Source organism: Onychomys torridus, chromosome 11 (assembly GCF_903995425.1).
Source record: "Onychomys torridus chromosome 11, mOncTor1.1, whole genome shotgun sequence".
NCBI classification, from domain to species: Eukaryota; Metazoa; Chordata; class Mammalia; order Rodentia; family Cricetidae; genus Onychomys; species Onychomys torridus.
Window position 1 is genome coordinate 7,381,951 of NC_050453.1, and position 20,444 is coordinate 7,402,394.

The 20,444-nt window shown below is 39.1% G+C and overlaps 1 protein-coding gene across 7 annotated transcripts in view; it reads right to left on the reverse strand.

Moving 5' to 3' along the window:
• Positions 1 to 240: 240 nt before the first annotated feature.
• Positions 241 to 20,444, reverse strand: part of Esrrg (estrogen related receptor gamma) — a 582,336-nt gene continuing 562,132 nt past the window's right edge. For all 7 annotated transcript variants that reach the window (XM_036202303.1, XM_036202307.1, XM_036202304.1 and 4 more), the window contains 2 exons: positions 14,857 to 15,126; positions 241 to 4,156 (listed from right to left, as the gene is read on the reverse strand). In XM_036202303.1, the coding sequence (XP_036058196.1) occupies positions 3,912 to 4,156; positions 14,857 to 15,126 (515 nt within the window). In that variant the 3' untranslated portion in view covers positions 241 to 3,911. The remainder of the gene's footprint in view (positions 4,157 to 14,856; positions 15,127 to 20,444) is intronic.

The window sequence follows — 20,444 nt, forward strand, 5'->3', positions numbered from 1 at the left end:
AATATGAGCTATATAAAGGTCTGTCAGAATGAATTCTAATGTGCCATGAGACACTTTGCATACCCTTAAATATGCAAAGTGTCTCTTGGCACCCTAGAATTCATTCTGACAAGCCTTTATATAGCTCTTACTTCAAGTCCTACTTTATTTTTAGGGACCGGGTCCTCAGAGCCATGCAACAAAGAGTGCTGTTGATCCGATGGTTTCTTTAGCAAGGGAAAAAAGAAACAATACGAAAGAGCAGCGAAAAGTGGAAGCCTGTTTAATATTGTTCTACCATCCTCCTGAAAGGCATAATAATTTGAGTTACATATCTGAACTGATTGGAGTCACAGAATCATAGCTCCTTTTCGCATTTAACAATATATACAATATAAAATAAATACATTTACACAAATGGACATTTGCTGGAGCACACGGTATGGTACACATCACAAAAATATACAATTGATTGCTTTACAGATGTGATGCCCATCTACAGCTATAGACATGGTTTCATTATTATTATTAATTATTATTGTTATTATTTTTACTACTGACTATAATGCAACTCCTGGATCATTGTAAGCAGTTTAAATTTTGTTTTGTCCATTTACGATCTTTGCACATAAGACTGCCATAAAATGTTGTCCCAGGCAGGTAAACAGGGATGCTTAAATAATTAAAATACAATCACCGACATCCATTTTCTCTTCTATAAGAAAAATAGCAGTTTTAAATTTTTTATATCTTTTATGTCATCATTTAAATGCAAAATAGTGGAATAAATACAACAATCTGATTTGATTAAACACGAGTGTTGCTACAAGGAGTCAACACAATCATATTGCTTTAAATAAGAACAAACCTAAAAGAAAAATAAAACTGTAAATCGCACGGCTAAAACATACACCTTGGTGATTTCCTGACACTTGGCGTTAACTAAATGGTCTTGCTTGAAACTTGAAAAACAATAAACTTTTCTCGAGCAAGGTACAAATGAGTATTTGCCCTAAAACCCACGCATTTCTTTTAGATCTACATTTTAAGCTGTTCCCCCCCCCCCTTATTACAAGATATTTGTTGTTTTGAAAAGCCAAGTCTTTTAAACTGAGGACTACACATTGTACCTCATTCTTTAAATGTGTCTGTCTGACGTGATCACTTGCAGGCTCTGACTTCTGAAGCCCAAATGCTCCAATGTGATACAGCAAAACAGTGGCTACACTGTCTGTATTCCATTTGTATATATAGCGCGATTACGCAGTAGTAACTTAAACCCTGCATAAACCTTCTGGAAAATAATGTTTAAACACTTACATGATGAAAGAATCTCTACAGGATCAGCACCTTTTTATCCCCCAGGAGTTGTACTTTCTGTTGATTTATTTTTCAGGGATTTGCCAATTTTTTTTTAAACTTACCGCAGCTATCAATTTCAAGTTATTGACCATCCAAATGAATTGCTAATGACGATTTACCTAGATTCACACTACAGTCACTTTCCCTACTGAGAACCACAATCTACGATATATTCCCATATAGCTAATGATAGATACACAGTATTCCTAGCACGGGGCTGAGGCGTCCTCAGCCCAAGGTATTTTGCTTAAAGCACACAAAGTAGCAATAGTTTTGGAAGCAAGTCCGCACCAAAAAGTTTTTGTAACAACACAGAGCGAGTTAATAACAACATCTGAGAGATGATCAGGTGAAAGCCATATATACAGCATTTAAAAATTAGACTTATCTATATTCTTGAATATTCAAAGCTTTATGTCTAAGCTATACATTGGTATTCTATAATAAACCATTAGAGAAATTATTCCTTGTTTTGAAAATATTATTATGATTTCGATGTGTGTCTGATCATAATGAATACTGGTTTGGAGTTTCAATCTGTTATTACTGGTAAGGAGTAGAATATACTACTGTATTCTCCTGAGGAAGTATACATCCAATACTGTCTCTACTTCTACCCTGTGTCTAAAAGCACACACCACAAGATTCCAAACACCACGAGAACAAGACGACAGTTTCTGAATGCAACGTAAAGTTCCGAAAAGCGTAGCAAACATGGAACATTGAAGCTGAACTATTCTTTTGTTTGTTAGGAGTACAACTTTAATTACATCTGTGTACATAGAATAAGACTGTCCACAGAATACAGAGAGCAGCTATTAACACTGGTCCATTGGTAAAAGCGTTCTATGGAGGTTATTGTTTTCTGGTTATTCGGCGACTGTAGGTTCCGGGAGGGGGCATCTGATTTCTTCATTAGATTACACCTGGTTACAGTTCTGAAACTGACTGGCTTTCATGCTGTGACCATACATCTATGTGAAAGCACATCTATTGGCTTTGCTCTTGATAAAAACAAAAGAGAAACAAAACAAACCAGCAGGTTAATTTAAAGAATCATTCCTAAGTGAATCAACTCCTCCGGATTAGGTTTTAGAATTTGGTCAGGCGTCTGCTGTCTTTGATGATTGGGTTGTTTGAATTCTGGCCTTAGCCTTATTGCCTCTGAAATGATATTGGCTCACAGCTCCTTCTGAGACAGTTTGTAACTGCGTACAGGCAGCATCTCATTCCTAACCACGAGGGCAGCTAGAAATCGTATGGCGACTGTCCCTCCCAGCAGGGAGGTGTACTGGTGCTAATTCTACGGATAGGGATCCCATGTACAGTGCTTGTGAATATGGCCGCTTGGCATCATGGTGGGTGTAATCTAATCCTTGGTGTCGGTGAACGTTTAAGCAAACTGGAGCTCATGTAAGAAACTGATGTTTGGGACCAGACTGGCACACAACATAAATTGCATCCGTGGTAATATGCACCTTCCCTTCAACTATTGCTTGAGTAGGTTAAATCCCCATATTAATAAATGGCTGAAAAGTGGTAAAGCTGGTACAAAAAAATCTCCATTTGTAAGAAGAAACGAAACATTGTTTTAAAAATCTTCCTTCAGGGTTCAATTGTCCTTCGTTTTAGTGTTCAATCGTTCAAAGCCAGCGCGAAGTTGCGGTATCCTTACCCCTCTCTAGTATTGCATGAATGAATAAAGCTTAAACGATTCCCTGAAAAAGTTACATAGTAGCTAAACTAACCAATACCTGGAAGACTTGACAAAAGAATTAAGGAATCAAATGGCTGTAACTGATCTAGATGAGAAAGCAAGGAGAAGCAGCCGCTGCCGCCGCCGCTGACGTTTTCTGATCGGAGGCTGCTCCGTGGAATCTAATACTGCACTAGGTCGATTCATTTGTGTTGCACTGTACTTTAGGGACAGTTCTCTCTTTGATTCCTTACTCGCTGAGGATGTCATGGTTCACAACAAGTTCACTGGCATCCATATTATGGATCTCTGTCCTTTGGCAGGGCTGGCTTCCATCTCTCTCCAGTTAGAGACCGCGTTTAAGAGTTCAGCAGCAGAGGGGAGAAAGGAAAAGACAGGGAAGGATAAGGAAGGGAAGTGATACAGGAGGTCAAAGAAATGTTCCTTACAGTCAGAGGTATTGAATATGGAGAGGGAAGGGGGGTGAGAGAAGGAAGAGCTCAAGGCAAAACAGGAAGGTTGGGAAAAGGAAGAAGAGAGGGAAGAAGAAAGGAAGGAAGAGAAAGAATGGGAGGAAGGGAAGGGAGAAGGAAGGGGGAACTGTTAATAGAAGAAACAAAGTGTAAGAGCAGGAATAAGGGAGAGTGGGAGACACCTGGATGGGACAGAAGGAATGGTGGGTAAAGGTGAGGAAACCTATCAGGAAGATGTGGCGGAATCCACAGGCTGCATCGTACTGTTGCTGCTAAAATATCAGTGCAGTCTCTGTTGATTTCTAATGGTGTTCACTAAACTCTAAGATTCTTCAACATCACTCTTGGGTTTGTCTTCCCTTTTCAACGTGCAGGATGGGAGGGCCCGGAGGGGCTTTTAGTCAGACCTTGGCCTCCAGCATTTCCAAAAAAAGTTTGTGCATGGGGACTTTGCCTTCCAGTTTGATGTTGTAGAAGTGCTGCACAGCCTTGGTGGAGGTCTGCCGGAGAAGCGGCAGTGTCATCAGCATCTTGCCTGCACGTCGAGGGTCTTCCATGTGCTGGCCAGCCTCATAATCCTGCAGGGCCTCATGTAAGACATCTTGAAGTTTCTGCACAGCTTCCACATCTTCTATGTGCATGGAATCTAGACAATGAAACAGAATATGTCAATCAGGTGAACAGTAAGGTCAAAGTAACAAACAAAAATGATGCAGGTTATTACACACACACACACACACACACACACACACACACACACACACACACTGTAAGGCAATATCACAAGAAACACAGATGAAAACATTCTCAACAGAATACTTGTGTGCTCTTGGTCACCCCAAGGTCAAAGCTGCCTCAAAAGTCTTATTTTGAACATCTGAGTATTTTTCCCTGAATTTCACTTAGTAATCTTCAATATGACCTTAGAAGATAGGAATTGTTTTATATCTATACATATGTAGATATGGACACATATTTACAGCATATATTACATATTGACTAGTAGAACACTTTAACAGAGTATAGTCTGGGCAGCTTGACTCTAAGCCTTTTTAGTGTGTTCATTTAACAAAGAATTATAGCAAGGAACTTAGAAAATAGGTAAGGAGACGGGAGAATTTGAAAAAAGTTGGGGGAAAGGAATAAATATGATCAAAATATATTATAAGAAATTCTCGAACAAATAAAAATGTTGTTGAAAAAGTCTAAATGTTAGCTGAAATAAAATTTAAATCCAAAATCCTTCCACAAAAGGCCATATTTCCAGTTAGAAAAAGTTAATGACTACGGTCATAATTAACAACTCTACATGATACACAGAACCTCACACTATAGTGCTATCCCAAAAGCTTAATACTTTCAAAATTTTAAATGTATTCTTCATATTAAAGTGTCCTTATATCCTCAATTTCACTGCCTTTGAATAGAATTTTCAAACCTTGAGTTGTGAAATGTTTTTCACATTTGTAACAATGTACTCTGCCCCCAAATTGACTAATCTAACAATCCAATTCCATCAGGAACAAAAAGGGTTAACAAGGTTGTTGAAATTATCCTTATGAGAAATGTGAAATGTGGATAAAAAATAAAACAATTATATACAAGTTTGAATCATTTAGCACATGTTATTGATTCCAATGACAATTTATCTGTTAATTATACATAATGGAGTCTTTGGGGACTCTGCATGTTTAATAATCCCTTTTCTCTGTGAATGTCGAGTATAAAGATGTGTGTAGTTAGTTCAGAGTTTCACATAACTCAAACACCAATCACAGACTAAACAGAACCTTGTGATAAGACCAAACAACCACAAACATGTGAAGGAATTAGGACAAACGGATATCACCAGCAAAATGCTGTTAAAACTCTTCTGGCTGTTAAAAGTAGTTTGTTTATTTTTCTTGTACAAGATTATAGAAAATAATTTTTACCAGGTCAGTAGTAAATTGGCCATTATCTATACCAAATAGATAATGGCTATATAGCGTTTTTTATCTCCAGGTATAAAATGATGCTACCTTGGAGTTCAGGTTACCTTGGCATAGTAACCGTGGCTACTACTGAGCAATAAAATACAGTGATGCTCAGGTCTATGGTAACTCAAATGGATCAGTTGATTGACATTCTCTTGTAGAAAGACATGGAGGAGGGTCACGAGACCCTCACATGAAAGTCCTGCTATTATTCCTTCTTGTTCCTTGTCCCCACCTGAAAATGACAGGGGAGATAATAGAGTATACGGGAAGTGGAAGACTAATTGCCAGGAGATTCCATGATGCAGTTTCTAAAAGGTCATCATCCGTAGTGGGATGGGACTAGATATAGACACAACTGTTTTGGAGCCACCCAGAGTCCTGTAAGTAACCCCACACCTGTGTTCTTTTAGGTTCAAATTTAGATTGCTCTATTTATGTGTCTATGTATGTGTTCTATACGATGGAGTGTGTAAGTGTATATGTGTATGCATCTTGGTGAGCTTCTTCAGGAATTATCCACTGTGCTTTCTGAGATAGGGTCTCTCACCAGCTTGGAATTTGCCAAGTCAGCTAGACTGGCTGGCCAGTGAGACCCTGAAGTCTTCCTGTCTCTGCTTCCCCAGCCATAGCAGGCTTTTGACTTTTCGTCATGGCTTCATGTGGTTCAAAGGCTAACCCTCATGCTGGCGTGGAAAGACTTTGACTGCCTCCCTAGCTCCATACACTTGGTTTTCTTTTCATCAAATAAAGCTTCTAGAATATTTAACAGTGAAGACAGCACACATTTCTGCAATGAATGAAACAGAACTGCTCATGTGAGCTCATGTCATCGACGCTGCGATCTTTATCAACAACATTCTTTACAGTATCCCTGGCACTGACCTCTCCAGTTGTACAAAAATGGCTACTTTGCATGGAACGGGACTAATTAGTAGAAATACAGACACTGATAGGAATACAGAATGACTATAGACATAGAGACTTTGATTAGAAATATAGAATGAAATAGACATTTCATTCCCAATCTGTCTCCAAGTACCTTCCTTTGGTTAGGGTCATAATTTCTAGAATAAGCTAGAATAGATTTCTCTTTTCTACATGATGTGCCTTTAAACATGGGAAGCCAGCTGCAGCCCTCCCCTCTGCTTTTCCTTCGCTGCTCCTCTGGCCTGGCCCAGGGAGATATACGAGTGGATGTCACAGGAAATGAGGCGAGAACAAATAGCAGAGCGATATGCTCACAAACAGCAATTAAGACTTCAAACTATTCTTTAAAGGCTGTGATTTAGCTGGAGAGATTTAAAAATGATTTAATCAAATTACTATGATAATTTAACTTCCCATTTACAGAAAAGATTCTAACTCATTTTAGCTTTACTCATTCTAAGATCTGCTAATACTTTAAATGCAAACTCACTAAATCTGAACTATTTAATTAGACCATGATTCAGCTGGCAGACTGCTGAAGGAAATATTCATCTCCATTAGGGGCCCTAGTTCAAGTGCTGGTTCTGTAACTTTAATCTGCTCTCTTCACTGGTCTGAGCTGACACGCAGATGCCAGGCACAGGAGAAGTGCCATTCACTTATTGTTTGCCTTTGGTTGTAGGTACTGGTTTCTTTTCAAGTATATTTCCAGGGCAACAGGTACCAGAGTCAGAACAAATGGGAACAAGGTAAATGTAGCAACTGGGATCATCAGCTCATGAACAAACTGGACAGGGCACAGGAAAAGCACCAGTCAGGTGGTAAGGAATGTGGACACCTGGTCCCAAGTCCAGAAGCAGTTGCTCAAAGAAATGGTGCTGACATGAGTGGTCGTGGCACACACCTTTAATCCCAGCACTCGGGAGGCAGAGGCAGGCTGATCTCTGTGAGTTTGAGGCCAGCCTGGTCTACATAGGGAGTTTCAGGACAGCCAAGGCTGTGTAGAGAAACCCTGTCTTGAAACAACAAACAAACAAACAAACAAACAAACAAATAAATAAATAAAAATTTTAAAAGTACTGGAGCTGGATACACAACTTTCCACTAAATCTTGGTTCGGGACTACTGAATAAGATGATAAATATACCTATATATTATATATATATGTAGATGTGTGTGTGTGTGTGTGTGTGTGTGTGTGTGTGTGTGTGTGTGTGTGTGTGGTGTATGCTATTAAAAAGAATTAAGTTTTCAAAGTACAACCAATGTTCCAATAAGACATATACTATTAATTATGTGATGTTTTAACCCTTAATAATTACATTAATAGTTAGCCATATAGAATGCTTTTATTATGTTTTAAATTTATTTGTTTAATGTATACAGATGTTTTGCCTGCATGTGTACCATGTGTGTGCAGTGCCTGCAGAGGCCAGAAGAGGGGGGTATCATATTCCTTGAGATTCAAGTGACTTACAGTTGTGAACTGCTATGTGGGTGTTGGGTATCAAACCTGGGTCCTTTGATGGCTAACCAGTGTTCTTGATCCCTGAGGCACCTCTCCAGTTCCACTTTTGTAATTTATAACAGCTTACCCTGTAAATGGGGCCATAAGGAAAGGTATCACTCCACGCTTTGACTTTGAGAACAGGGATAAATACATCTATTTCAGCAGTTGCAGCATTCAGTGTCTCTTCTGGTCATCACCAAAGACTTTAGTTGTATTGGTTAACTATAGGAAAGCATTGGCCTTTTCTATAACTGGGTGGGCATAGGGACTCAGAGGGTCAGAATCCAATCTGAGAATTGACTTCCTGCCTGTAGCTCATTCTCACTAATGATGTCTCAGTACCCAGATTTTCTCTGAGAACTGAATATCTAAAGTATATAAGTATGCTCAGTGTTAAGTCTAGAATGTAGCATGAACCAGCATGCCCAGTAATCTATTGAGTGTTAACAGAACTGGTCACTTTGTTTGGTGTTTATAAACTTCCAACATAGAATACCTAATCTTAAAAGAGAATTTATGTTTCAAATTTTCTAGGCATACTAGATAAGGTGTTCTAGAGTGACCCCATGGTCATCAATCAGCTATTGTCCTGGAGCCCTGGTTAATTGTATGACAAATGGGCTCTTGATTGACAAGATGGCTGTCCCCCCAAAATTAAAAGAATGAAAAACAGTGATCATAAGTCTTAGTCACAGCACAGTAACTGGGAAGAAAAGCCAAAACAAGTGACATTGTAACACACAAATCAGTTGCAAGTTTGTTCCCAAGATCCCCCCAAACAACATATGATAGATTTACATGTGGGTGTTCCTAATACTTCTCCAGGTTGCTGTCCAGTTCTGGCCTCTGGTTTGATATGAGTTTCAAACACCTTGTCATACCAAATAGCATGAGCATCATCTTAAATCACCAGGTCATTGAAAAAACTTCTAGAAATTGACCAATGACTAAATGGGAACAACCCTTAGCTTCAGAAAGATAATATTTGCAATTGATTGATATCTATTAAATAAGCATGAATACTTATATTTATAATGACATGTTAAAAGGATACTTTTTAAAATTTTGAAAACTGGAAAACAACGAGAATGAATCAAGTTTTTCTTCTGCTTTTGTCTATAAACTATATTCCTGATAACTAAAGAAAAACGAGAGAAAAACAGAATACATATTCCTATATATCATGACTGCATGAAAAACGAAAGTTGAAACCACAGTCAATACTCTGAAGTCCCCTATGATTTATGGATTTGAGTCATCAGCGCCTCAGCTCTGACATCACAGAGAGGCCACTAGGCATTGCCTGGTGCCACAGGCAAGGACCTGAGCATGATGTACAAAAACTGCAAAGGACAGAGAAATAGTGAAGAGCTTGTAGCATCTTGGCTGTGGAGGACTCTTCAGGGCAAATGTTCCAGTTTTTACAACAGACTAAAGAAAATGGAAAGGAAAGGGGAACATTTAGACTCCAAAATCCATCCATAAGATTTTTTAGATAAATGAGCTAGACTCAACTATAGTCACTAAGCATAAAAAATTTAATTACAAACACAAGGAAGTGGTAACAATAAATGTCAGGACAACATAGGGTTACTCTTTAGGAGAGAGTTAACTTTTTCCGCTGCATCTATATCTGCTACATTCATAGAATCCAGTGCATCTATTTGAATCAATAGTTTATATTTAGCACCTCATTTTCTAAAAGCAGTTACTCTGGAGGAAAGAGAAAGGGTTCAGGCTGGAACAAGACATCTGGAAGGGTTCCTGGGTACTTTGCAGTCTAATTTTTCAACCTTGCTTATATATTCATTGTGTTAGGCTGAAAACTGGTTCCAAGAATGTCCAAGTCCTGTGTCCTAGAACCCATGAATGTCACCTCATAGGGCAAAAGGAACTTTGCATGTGATTAAGATAGAATCTTCATTTGAGAGATTATCTTGGACTCTCCAGGCCAATAACATCAAAACAGAGAGAAGCCAGTAGTGTCATGAAGGCTAACTTCTACTTCACTGGCTTTCACGATGGATGAAGGGCCTGGCACATTGGCCATGTCTGACTTCACAGAGATGGGACTCGGAAGTTCAAGGCTAGTCTCAATGACCTAATAGGACACTGTCTCAAGAGTATAAGATAAAAATGAAAAGATAAATGGAAGGATAGATGGATGGGTGGGTGGATACATTATGCAATGTGACCTGAATACTAGAGAAGTCAAGTAAAGAGATTCTTCTCTGGACTACCAGAGGGAGCTGGGCTCTGTCCATGTCTTTGTAGTATACTTGATGAAACTGATTTTGGAATTCTGATGCCTAGAGAAAAGAGCACAGGTATATTTTCAAAACAAAGATAAAAAGTATGTCTGTACTGAACATATATAGAGCTCTCCCTTGTCATTGTTCCCTACACAATGCAATATGTCAACCATTTACCTGAATTTACTTGGCACCACATATTATAAATAATCTAGAGATAAGTTACTAAAACAAGCAGGTGTAGATCATAAAAATGTTATGCCATTTTTAAAAATATTCAGAGTTTGTAACTATGCTTAAGGAAAAAAAAATCCATAACTACTCCCTCACAGACACCAAGGTACAACTCTGTTATAATTATCAGAAGACAGGAAAATAAAAAAGTAGGTATTAATTCTAAAGTAAATTAAAGCCATCAATTTAGGTTTCTAGATTTGAACTTGGAATGGCCCAAGTCTTCTGTACTGGGATATCTAAAACACAGTGCATAGTTATTTGTGGGATAAAAAACAATAGATTGAGAGCAGAAAAAATGTCCAACTTTCTGTCTCATAGTGACTACAAGTCTTCATCAGTTTATCTCAGGTAAATGCGTCTACTCCATAGGCACATTTTGAGATGCCCCAAGAAAAGTTTTAAAAGAGGTGGCTACAGTAAGGTTCTCATAGATAGATAGATAGATAGATAGATAGATAGATAGATAGAGAGATAGAGAGATAGAGAGATAGAGAGATAGATAGAGAGATAGATAGAGAGATAGACAGACAGATAAATGAATATCACCTCTTGCCCAGCAAGTTACTAAAAGCCATCTCCAGAACACCATAGAAATAGACGCAAACTTTTTAAATGATCTAAGAACCTAGTAGGTCCTGTAGATTGAAAAGGATTTTGTTAGTGGCATGTGTTCTTATTCTTTAGCTCCATAGAGATGCTATACTTCCCTCTTCAAGCTTCAGAATAAAGTCTCTGTCAATGTCCCCCATACCAAAAACCCTCACCACCTTTATAACTGGTTTCAAATATTTATGTCATTCAGTGACACTTGACACTGCTTACTCTGCCTACCTGACTTTGTAGTTCAGGGTCTCTCTCCTTGGAGATGGAGGAACCGTGAGGGAGAGGGAAGGAAAGTTTGCAGGAGTCAGTTGGGATGGAGGACACCGGGAGGACATGACTCACTGAATCAACTAAGCAGGGCTCAGATGGGCTCACAGGCAAGCATGGGGCTTGCATCAGGTGCTCTGCATATGTGTTGTAACTGTCAGCTTGGTGTTTTTGTGGGACGTCTAAGGAGGGGACACAGTGTATCTCTGACTCTCTTGCCTGCTCTGGGACTCTTTTCCTCCTGCTGGGTTGCCTGTCCAGCAGAGCTTCTGCCTTGTCTTATTGTATCTTGTTTTGTCCTGTTTCACTGTTATCTCTTGGAGGCCTGCTCTTTTCTGAAGGGGAAACTGAGGAGTGGATCTGGAGGAGAGAAGAGGCAGGAAGTAGAGAAGGAGAGGAGGAAGAGAAACTATGGTTGGGCCGGGATGTATTATATAAGAAGAATCTCTTCTTTAAACATGTTTTTAAAAAAGAAAGAAAAAAGGAAAAAAAAAAAAAAACTACTTTGTCTAAACCTTGTTCTCCAAAATAGAGGAAAGACAGGCTTACAGCATAAAAAACAATTTCCCTTAGACAAACAATTCACAAATATATGCTACATAAACCAATACATATTTGTGGCATTGGTATTTGTAAGTTATAAGAAAAATCTTATCAAAATTTCCCCTAAAGGGATGATAATAAAAATGATTTGAGAGATACTAAGCCAAACTTCCATGAGGGTTCAAATTCAAATACCCTAATTAAATAAGGCCCTGCCCTGTTCCAACAACTTAAAGAAGTCACAGAATTCTGTCATTAGAAAGACTACAATTATGCACACAAGTCAATCTGTCCTGAGTTATGACCTCAGTTACAAGTTTCCTAAAATTACTCCAGAATTTAAGTTGATGACCAAAATAGTATTTATAGTGTTCTATCAGTAGTTATTTATTCTATAAGTATTCCACAGCATTAAAAAGAAAACAGAGTTTTATTCATATTTATTCTTGAATTAAATGAGCTCACTAAAAAGCATGGGAGCCCTTATCAGGAATCCAACTTTCCACTTGCCAAGCAGAAGCACAATATTCATGACTATTGAATAAAAGCAGATGTTTAAAATGAGACAAGACAGATAAATGAGATATCTGTTAACATCTATAGCCATGCAGGAAAAGGTCACATAGGTCTCTACTAAGTAATATTAATTTTTTATATAAGAATTCATTTATGTTAATCTAAAATTCCTGAATACCAAAAGAAAAGCTGGGCATTTTCTAGCATGACTATGCAAAGCATCAGCATGTGCTCACAGGGATGTGTGCACACAGATGCTCTCACAGGGATGTTCCTATTAGCATTTAAGAAACTCACATTGGATCCAAACGACTAAATCTACACGCTTGTTTCTGTCCTCCCAAAAAAACAAATGGAACAAAATAACCTTATATCCAAAGTATCAAAGAAAATGACTTTCTGAGTAGTTTACCCTAAACTGAAAGACTAGGACTTGGAACTAAATACAATTAATTTTTCTTGGTATCAAGAAGCTAAACAGATGTTGGAATAATCTGATACAGAAACACTCTGCAAAGCCATGCTAGTCAGCAAGCAGGACTGGTGAGGTAGGAAAAGCCTTAACAATGTCTAGCTTTAATATGAGAAACTAATGAGTATGTTAAAACAGGACTTCTAGCCACATGTGACTGCGGCAATGCAGGTTTCTTCCTGGGCTGGGAGCTGAAGAACGGGACTGGAACATCCACGCTTCAACAGTATCAATGATTAAACTTTTAGTAGGGAACTGAGGGAGTCTAAATTAGAATACTTAGCCATAAATTATGTCTGGAACATCTCCAATTGTCAACTTTTAGTGACTTTGATGACAAAATTTAGCATTGCTCAGGGTTTACAATTAACCAACAATTTATAAAAATCATTTGGAAACAGAAAAGAATATAAAATGTGCTTACTCTGTCTTAAAAACAATGAACTGCATAAGTGGTTTCAGTTAGAATTACTTTTATGACTATTGAGTAAAAATCCTCTGCAGAAACAGGACTGTGAAATCTTTCATCCAATTTGGTGAGATGCTCTAGGTGAAAGTTAAATGAACTAACCAATTAATTCTTAGAAAACTTCTATCTCATATCCTACTTGAACCCTCTAGAGAGAGAGAGAGAGAGAGCAGGGCAAGGGTTTCTCATGAGTTTGTAAAAACAAGGTCATTTGTCACAAGAAATCATATTCTAAGTTTCACAGGAGAGGGAGAGAAAATGGGGTGACTGGTGTGGCAAGGAGTGGGTTAGATTCACAATTAAAAATGTGAAATGCTAACACCCATTATGAAGACAAATAGGAAGGTACAACTTCATTGTTGAAAACAATTTCCCGTCTATCAGTCCAAGGATTCAAGCATCAATATTGTAGATGAACTGTTAATTACAAAATCAATTAAAAATTATTTCTAAAAACAGTCACGCGTCCCTAGCTCTCATGGGGGCAATTTGGGCAGAAGATCTCATCTTGCCCAGACTGCGCCAAATCACAAAGTCGTCATCCACAAGTAAGCAAAAGCAATCTGGTTTTTCATTTTTCAGCGCGGCTGAGCCCAGCCTGAGATTGATCGTCACATATGGCCCCAGAAAACAAACTGTCAATACCTTGAATACTGCAGAATTTGAACAAATAGCCATCCGCCCATTCAAGCCACTCATTGCATCCCATTTAACAGATTTTATTGACAGTTTCCTTCTTGTAATTAAAGGGAAAACTACTGGCCAGCAACCAAGATAAAGTTCAAAGATAGGGTCAAAACAAAAGCAGCTGGAAAGAGCAGGGTGTGACTGTCAATGGTACAAGACTTGAGAGCCCTTATTGACAGGCAGGTATCTGAAGATCGGCCCATCATTAGGGGGATCTATCCTGAACTTTATGCAAATGCAAAAAGAGACAACCTAGTGTTAGGGAAGGTACAAAGAGAAAACAAGAAAGTAGCAGTGATATTTACTTACCAGAATTTGCCCCTATTTTAGCACACTCCTGTTCAAATGCAAGGCATATCTATTTCTATAATTCTTAACCCTTGCTGCAAATGGCATTATCAACAGAATTTGATGTGTAGAGGACTCCAGACTATAAGCCACAGGGCGTTCTTTCATAACAAAACCAAGAGGCAATATGGCATGTATTTTTCTCAACTGCAAAATTAGCCTTTTTGAGAGGAGAGATGGGAAGTGTTTCTCCATAACTCACTGGCATTGACTCTCACAGAAACAACAATGGAGCTAATTTTGTCCCAAGAGTGCCCATTTGTGAGTCCCTCAAGATCGTCTGTTTAGCTATGGTCCAAATTAGTAAATGCATGGGGTGCTAAAAGTGTCACAGCTTATAAGAGGAAGTAAAATAAAAACTGCTTCCTTTAAGTTTATTTTTCTTTCTAACTTTTCTCTAGAAAGCTATGCTGATTATAATTTTGCTGACTCATGGATAATTTACAAACTAGGCCTCACAAATCCCCAAGAAAGGACAGAAAGGGGTAAAACGGACAGCATTAACAGTGCAACAATGACCACATCAATATGCCAACCTGAATTAGCAAGAGCTATCGCTTTGAGGGTGACGAATTCTTCTTTCTCCAGCTTCATGCTCTTGTATTTCTTCACCAGCTGCAGGATAGCATTATTTAGGTCAAGAAGGCCTGCTAATTTGGACTGGTCTTCATCCATTATATAATCATCTGCATAGACAAGTTCATCCTCAAACGAAAGGGATCGGTACACAACACCGAGGATCAAGATTTCCATCCACGCACTCTGGAGAAGGCTCATCTGATCCGCCAGGGACAGTGTAGAGAAGCCTGCATGGAAAGATGGGTGGATCAAGTTACTCTAAAGCCACAATTTCATAATGCAACCTGAGCTTCCTAGGGTGGGCAACCTCTGTCTCAGGGATCAAAATCATGCTGCACTCTGATTAGAAGTTATTAACTCCCCCCACCCTAGTATCATATTGTGAACCCAAAGTCGAAGTCACAAGCTGGTTTCTATTGGATGGTGCTATCATCAGAAACCCAGCCAGGGGAACGTGATAGACAGATGGTTTTCTTTCCTTTATTTGCAGAGAAAGCACCATGCATTTCTCTGCTCTATTTCCAACATTAAAGGAGGTAAGATTTTCAGTTACCTTCAACTACCTAGTTTTTAAAAACTAATATTGATGAGGAGGATAAAGGCAAAAATAATCCCCCACACATACCAGAAGAAAACAAATTAAACTGCATAACAGTAAACAACTCTGAAGTGTGTCTTCATGACAGTCATGTGATAAATTAAGACTATATGAGCATGCTCAGCTGGCCACTTATCCCAGCTGACATCAGTGTGGATTTCTCTTTTAAACACTAACTAGTATACAAAGAAAGGAGAAATCTTAGCTTACCAGCCTCCTTGTCAAAGAAAAAAAAAGCTACAATTCATTCTTATTATTAAAGTTTATTTGTTTAAAAATCTAAATATAGAAATAAAAGTGTCTGGTGGGAAGCACAGGCAGAAAGTCAGAGCCCAAATGTAAATATTGGCTAGGCTCAGGCATTGGCTCAGCCATTCATCTTAGGCAGGACAATGAACTTGTTTTGCATTTGGGAAATTTAAAAATTGCAACTCCTGTAACTGCAAAATCACAACATACAGTTGGGAAGTGTTGTGTCGTATTTTAACCTGAAATAATGTCTGGCTCAATCCTTCATTGAAATTTTAGAAAGCATCCATAGAAACTGTGCAAACTCTCATTTACTCTTGAATAACCAAAAACAAATGACTAAGGAATAAAAGTATAGCCTTGTTCAAGATAATTTGATCTACTTCATTAAGTCCAAGTAGATGTACGTATGTGTGTGTTATATAATGTACTTGGAAAAGGATGTGTCAGTGACAATAGCTGAAGACCGGGTGACTGTTCCCGAGAGACGTGAAAAGTACATATTTCCTTGGCAACAATATGCCTTATGGTTACTGTGTACAGCCTAGGATGACTTAAGGCCCTTCTAGCAGTAATCCTATAGAAGGGAGATCATTGTAACTAATGCAACTTAAGAAATCTCTTTTTACGCCCTTCCTAGATATTACAACCCAATCATTAATATCCATGTACTCTAACCTCTGCAGGCTCCTGTTCACCACCAGTCAGTCCCATTTTTATTTACATGGAATCAGTTCTGTCCCACATGACAGTAAAGAAAAGGAGAGATTTACCTGACCCACTGAGAGAACCAGTGGACTGCCCTGGTGGTAGCATACATGCTTAATCAAATCATCAAAGGGATTACTTCTGCTTCTCCTGATGGGATCTGCATAGCATTTCTTTCATTATGAAGGCACTTAATGTGGTATTTGGCAAGACTTCTTTTGGTCAGTTTCATATATTTCCCCCTTATTTTTTAATCAGTGAAATTTAGTTTTATATATATATATATATATCCTGACAGCATTTTTAAAGAAGTTAGCAGAGGAAAATAATTATCAAAGAAAATTAAGTTCCACCAAAGACAAACAAAACTCACTCTTCTTTCCACCCGACCACCCACCACACACTGACTAACTGAAAAAGAAAGATTAACGGGGGTTCCTTTTACAATTCCATCATCAACAACAACAACAAAAATCATCACTGGGAAACTTCTGAGCCAGAAGAAACAGATCTGTTTTAATTTTCCTGGTTTAATTCTTCCTTTTCACAATCCTAAACAGCAATTTGTTGCCGCAGCAGATGGAGAGACCTAGTAGCCCGAAGCATCGTCCTGAGACAGCCCAGCCCTCCCTCCCAGACACTGCTGTTAGTAAATAGATTTACACATCCTCCAATCTCCACACATCTTTCTGCCAAATAATTAAAAGCAGGATGATTAGTTTATTGAGTGGAAGGAGGAACTTTTTTATTGAGGTCCATCCGCGATTTTATCAGGGCCAGCACTTTTACGGTTGTCACTGGGGTGCAGCCATTCAATTTTTCTTATCTGCCTGATTAATACAAACGCTGTTTCAGGACGCATTAATTAACAGATACAAATCTACGTTCTCATGGAAGGATCAATACAGAGAAGAAAAGAGGCATCAATGTGAATTTAGTGCTGATGATGGAGAAGGCTCACTATCGACATTTACGTGTGTGGAAACTTTAAAGTTGCATGGGGCCCCTTTGTCCCTGTGATTTACAAATAACATTTTTTTTTCCCGACAACAACAATGTCTGCCACATTTCTTTGGGGTTTAATTAAGCAAAAGCAATAAAATTTCATTTTTAAAGGTTGATTCTGCAATTTGCGTCCTCTGTATTGATGGCTCTGTGTATGTCTGTGATCATCTACCTTGCAAACCAATCTCTCTCCCTTTTATTTTACTCCAAAATAACGAGAAAGAAAGGTAAAGAAAAGGTGCCTTTTTTAACACAAAGCTTTGACAACTTTGCTTGTTTGATATGGTGAAGTATTTTTTTCTTACTTTGTTAAAGTAGTGTGATTTTTTTTTACAAAAGCATCAGGAAAAAAATCCAAATCCATGCTTTAAGGAGTAGGGCAATCAGGACCTTTTTCTCTTTGGGCTTGAAAATCAGTGTCTCACAGTTTGTCCCTTTACAAGTTCCCCTCTGCATTCCACAAACTGGCATAAAGGACTTCCCTCACCCAAACATAGGGTGGCACGCAGACTTCCTACAAAACAGTCATATCTCCCGGCCTAAGGGAGCCCAATATGCAATCAAGATTTTGTTTCCATTCCATAAAACATCTATCTATCTATCTATCTATCTATCTATCTATCTATCTATCTACCTATCTATTAGGTATGGTCCAGGCTGAACTTGAATTTGCTATATAACCTCCCACTGATGATTCTACATAGCTCAGGCTGGCCTCCCATTGATGATCCTCCAGCTTCTGTCCACAGAGTGCTAGGATTACCGATATGCACCACCATGCCTGGCTTTCAAAAAAAGATGTCTTTCCACCCTCCCTTGAGGAGGGCTGGCTATATTGCCCTTCCATGAAGACACATGGAGGAAATAATATCTTTATCAGGAGACATGAGCACAGCATAGACACCCAAATGATGAGCCTAAATGAAAATGCTGTGATAATGAAGCTGACTCTAAGGTTTTTTTTTTGTTTTGTTTTCTTTCTTAAAAAAAAAAAGAAAAGAAAAAAGAAAAAAGAAACAACCAAAAACATGATTGTGCCATTGGCTCACAGATACCGTGTCCAAATGATAATTACTTGTTTGTGCTCTCACCAGGCATCTAATGGTGTTTGATGGCTACCCGGCTACAAAGTAGAGTCCTTGTCATCTATAACATGTAGCTATCTTTGGCAAGATACCTTTCTCCCAAGTGAAGTAAAATGTGATTTGCCATAGCGTCCCTTAAGTTCACATGCTGCACCTCCTCGGACCTTAATCTTTGGCGTGTGGCAGGTTATAGTTTCTAATGTGCAGCCCTATTACAGCTTTCTAAACTACACCATCACATGTTTTTCTCTTTGCCAGCTGCAGCCCCTTTCGTGGATTCTGCCGACACGTCTGATCTCTCTTCATCTCTGCCTGTCCCGGAGTCTGTGCCATTTACTGTGTCTTGGGCATTTTTCTCAGCGGAAGAGCTCTCTACCCTGACCCACAGCTAAATTGTGTGTTTATCTGCATGACAGTATGCTCCAAATACACTGGATGATGGTGGAGAACAGCAGCACTTGGAAGGATTGAAAAGCTTCTCAAGAGGCGGGTGCCCCTGAGGTAGCAGACTTGAAGAAAGCATGCTTTGTGCCAACCTTCTTGCCCATGTCTGCTGGAAACTTCGGGAGTTGACAGTGGTGCCACAGGCACTCATCAGGGGCATTTTTTTTTTCAGCCTGGCAAACTGATGCACTTTACAGTCAGCGTACAAAAAGGCTAAGCATTTGAAAGTGTGAAGGGCAAAAAATATCTGACGGCTAGTCTTCAAAAATACACTTTCATTTCAGAAAGCATAAATGTTTATTTCCTGAATAGAGTGTTGACAGAAATGGGCTGCAGTGCAGGATTTGGTTTTAACCCCTGCTAGGCATGTTCCTGTCAGCTGCTTAGCTTGAACAGAAAGCCAACGTTTAAATCCTCGGGATATCAGTTAATCATGACATTGATTTGCCTGTTCACAGGTTTTGAACTGTACTTTCTCTATTACACACACACACACACACACACACACACACACATACACAATAATAATTGACATTGGGCTATAGTGACTCACTGAGTTGGCAAACCAAGTTGGTTGGAGGAATGTAGCACAGGCAAGTTCTTTCACTCTTACACAAGTAAAGCTGACATTTATGGGAACTTGGCAAGAGGAAATGATGCCAGTAAGGTTCAGTCTTAGCCACCACTAGATCCTCAGCTGCGGGGCCATTGTGGATACAACTGTGTGTGTTGTTAAGCCATTTGCTTTTTGCACATATTGACAAACATTATCACTTGTTCCATGAGTTACAAAATGTACAGATCTAGGTCTTGGCTGTGTTTGTGTGTGTGTGTGTGTGTGTGTGTGTGTGTGTGTGTACACACATGTGTGTAGATGTGGGTACGTCTATGTGGAGGCTATAGGTCTCTGTAGTGTCTTCCTCAGCTGCTCTCACTCTTACTTTTTGAGTCATAGTATTTCAATGAACCTGGATCTTTAACAACTGGGCTTGATTGGCTATCCAATGAGCCCCAGGTAACCCTACCCTGTAGTGAGTAGCCATTCCAGCCTTGGTCTGGAAGTTCCAACCCCCATTGAGGCTTCTGTAATGGTCATGCCCACAAGGCGGGGCTGAGGGAGGAGGCTGAAGACACAGGATGGATAGGAGAGGCTTCTCTTGGTTCCAGGACCCTGGATGTCAGAGGTAGACTGAGCAGAGTTCTCCAGAGAACACTCCCGGACTGCGCCATCCCTTTCCCAGACCCTGCAACCTACCCCTTCATTTGTAAGTTACCCCACAAAATAAACCTCCCTTTTAACTGCATGGAGTGGCCTTAATAATTTCACCAATACTCCCCTCTCTACTTCCTTAGTGATGGGATTACATGTTCACACAACTATATCCGACATTTTACATAGGTTCTAAGGATCAAACTCAGGCCTTCAGCTTGTGGAGCAAGCGATTCGCTGACTGAT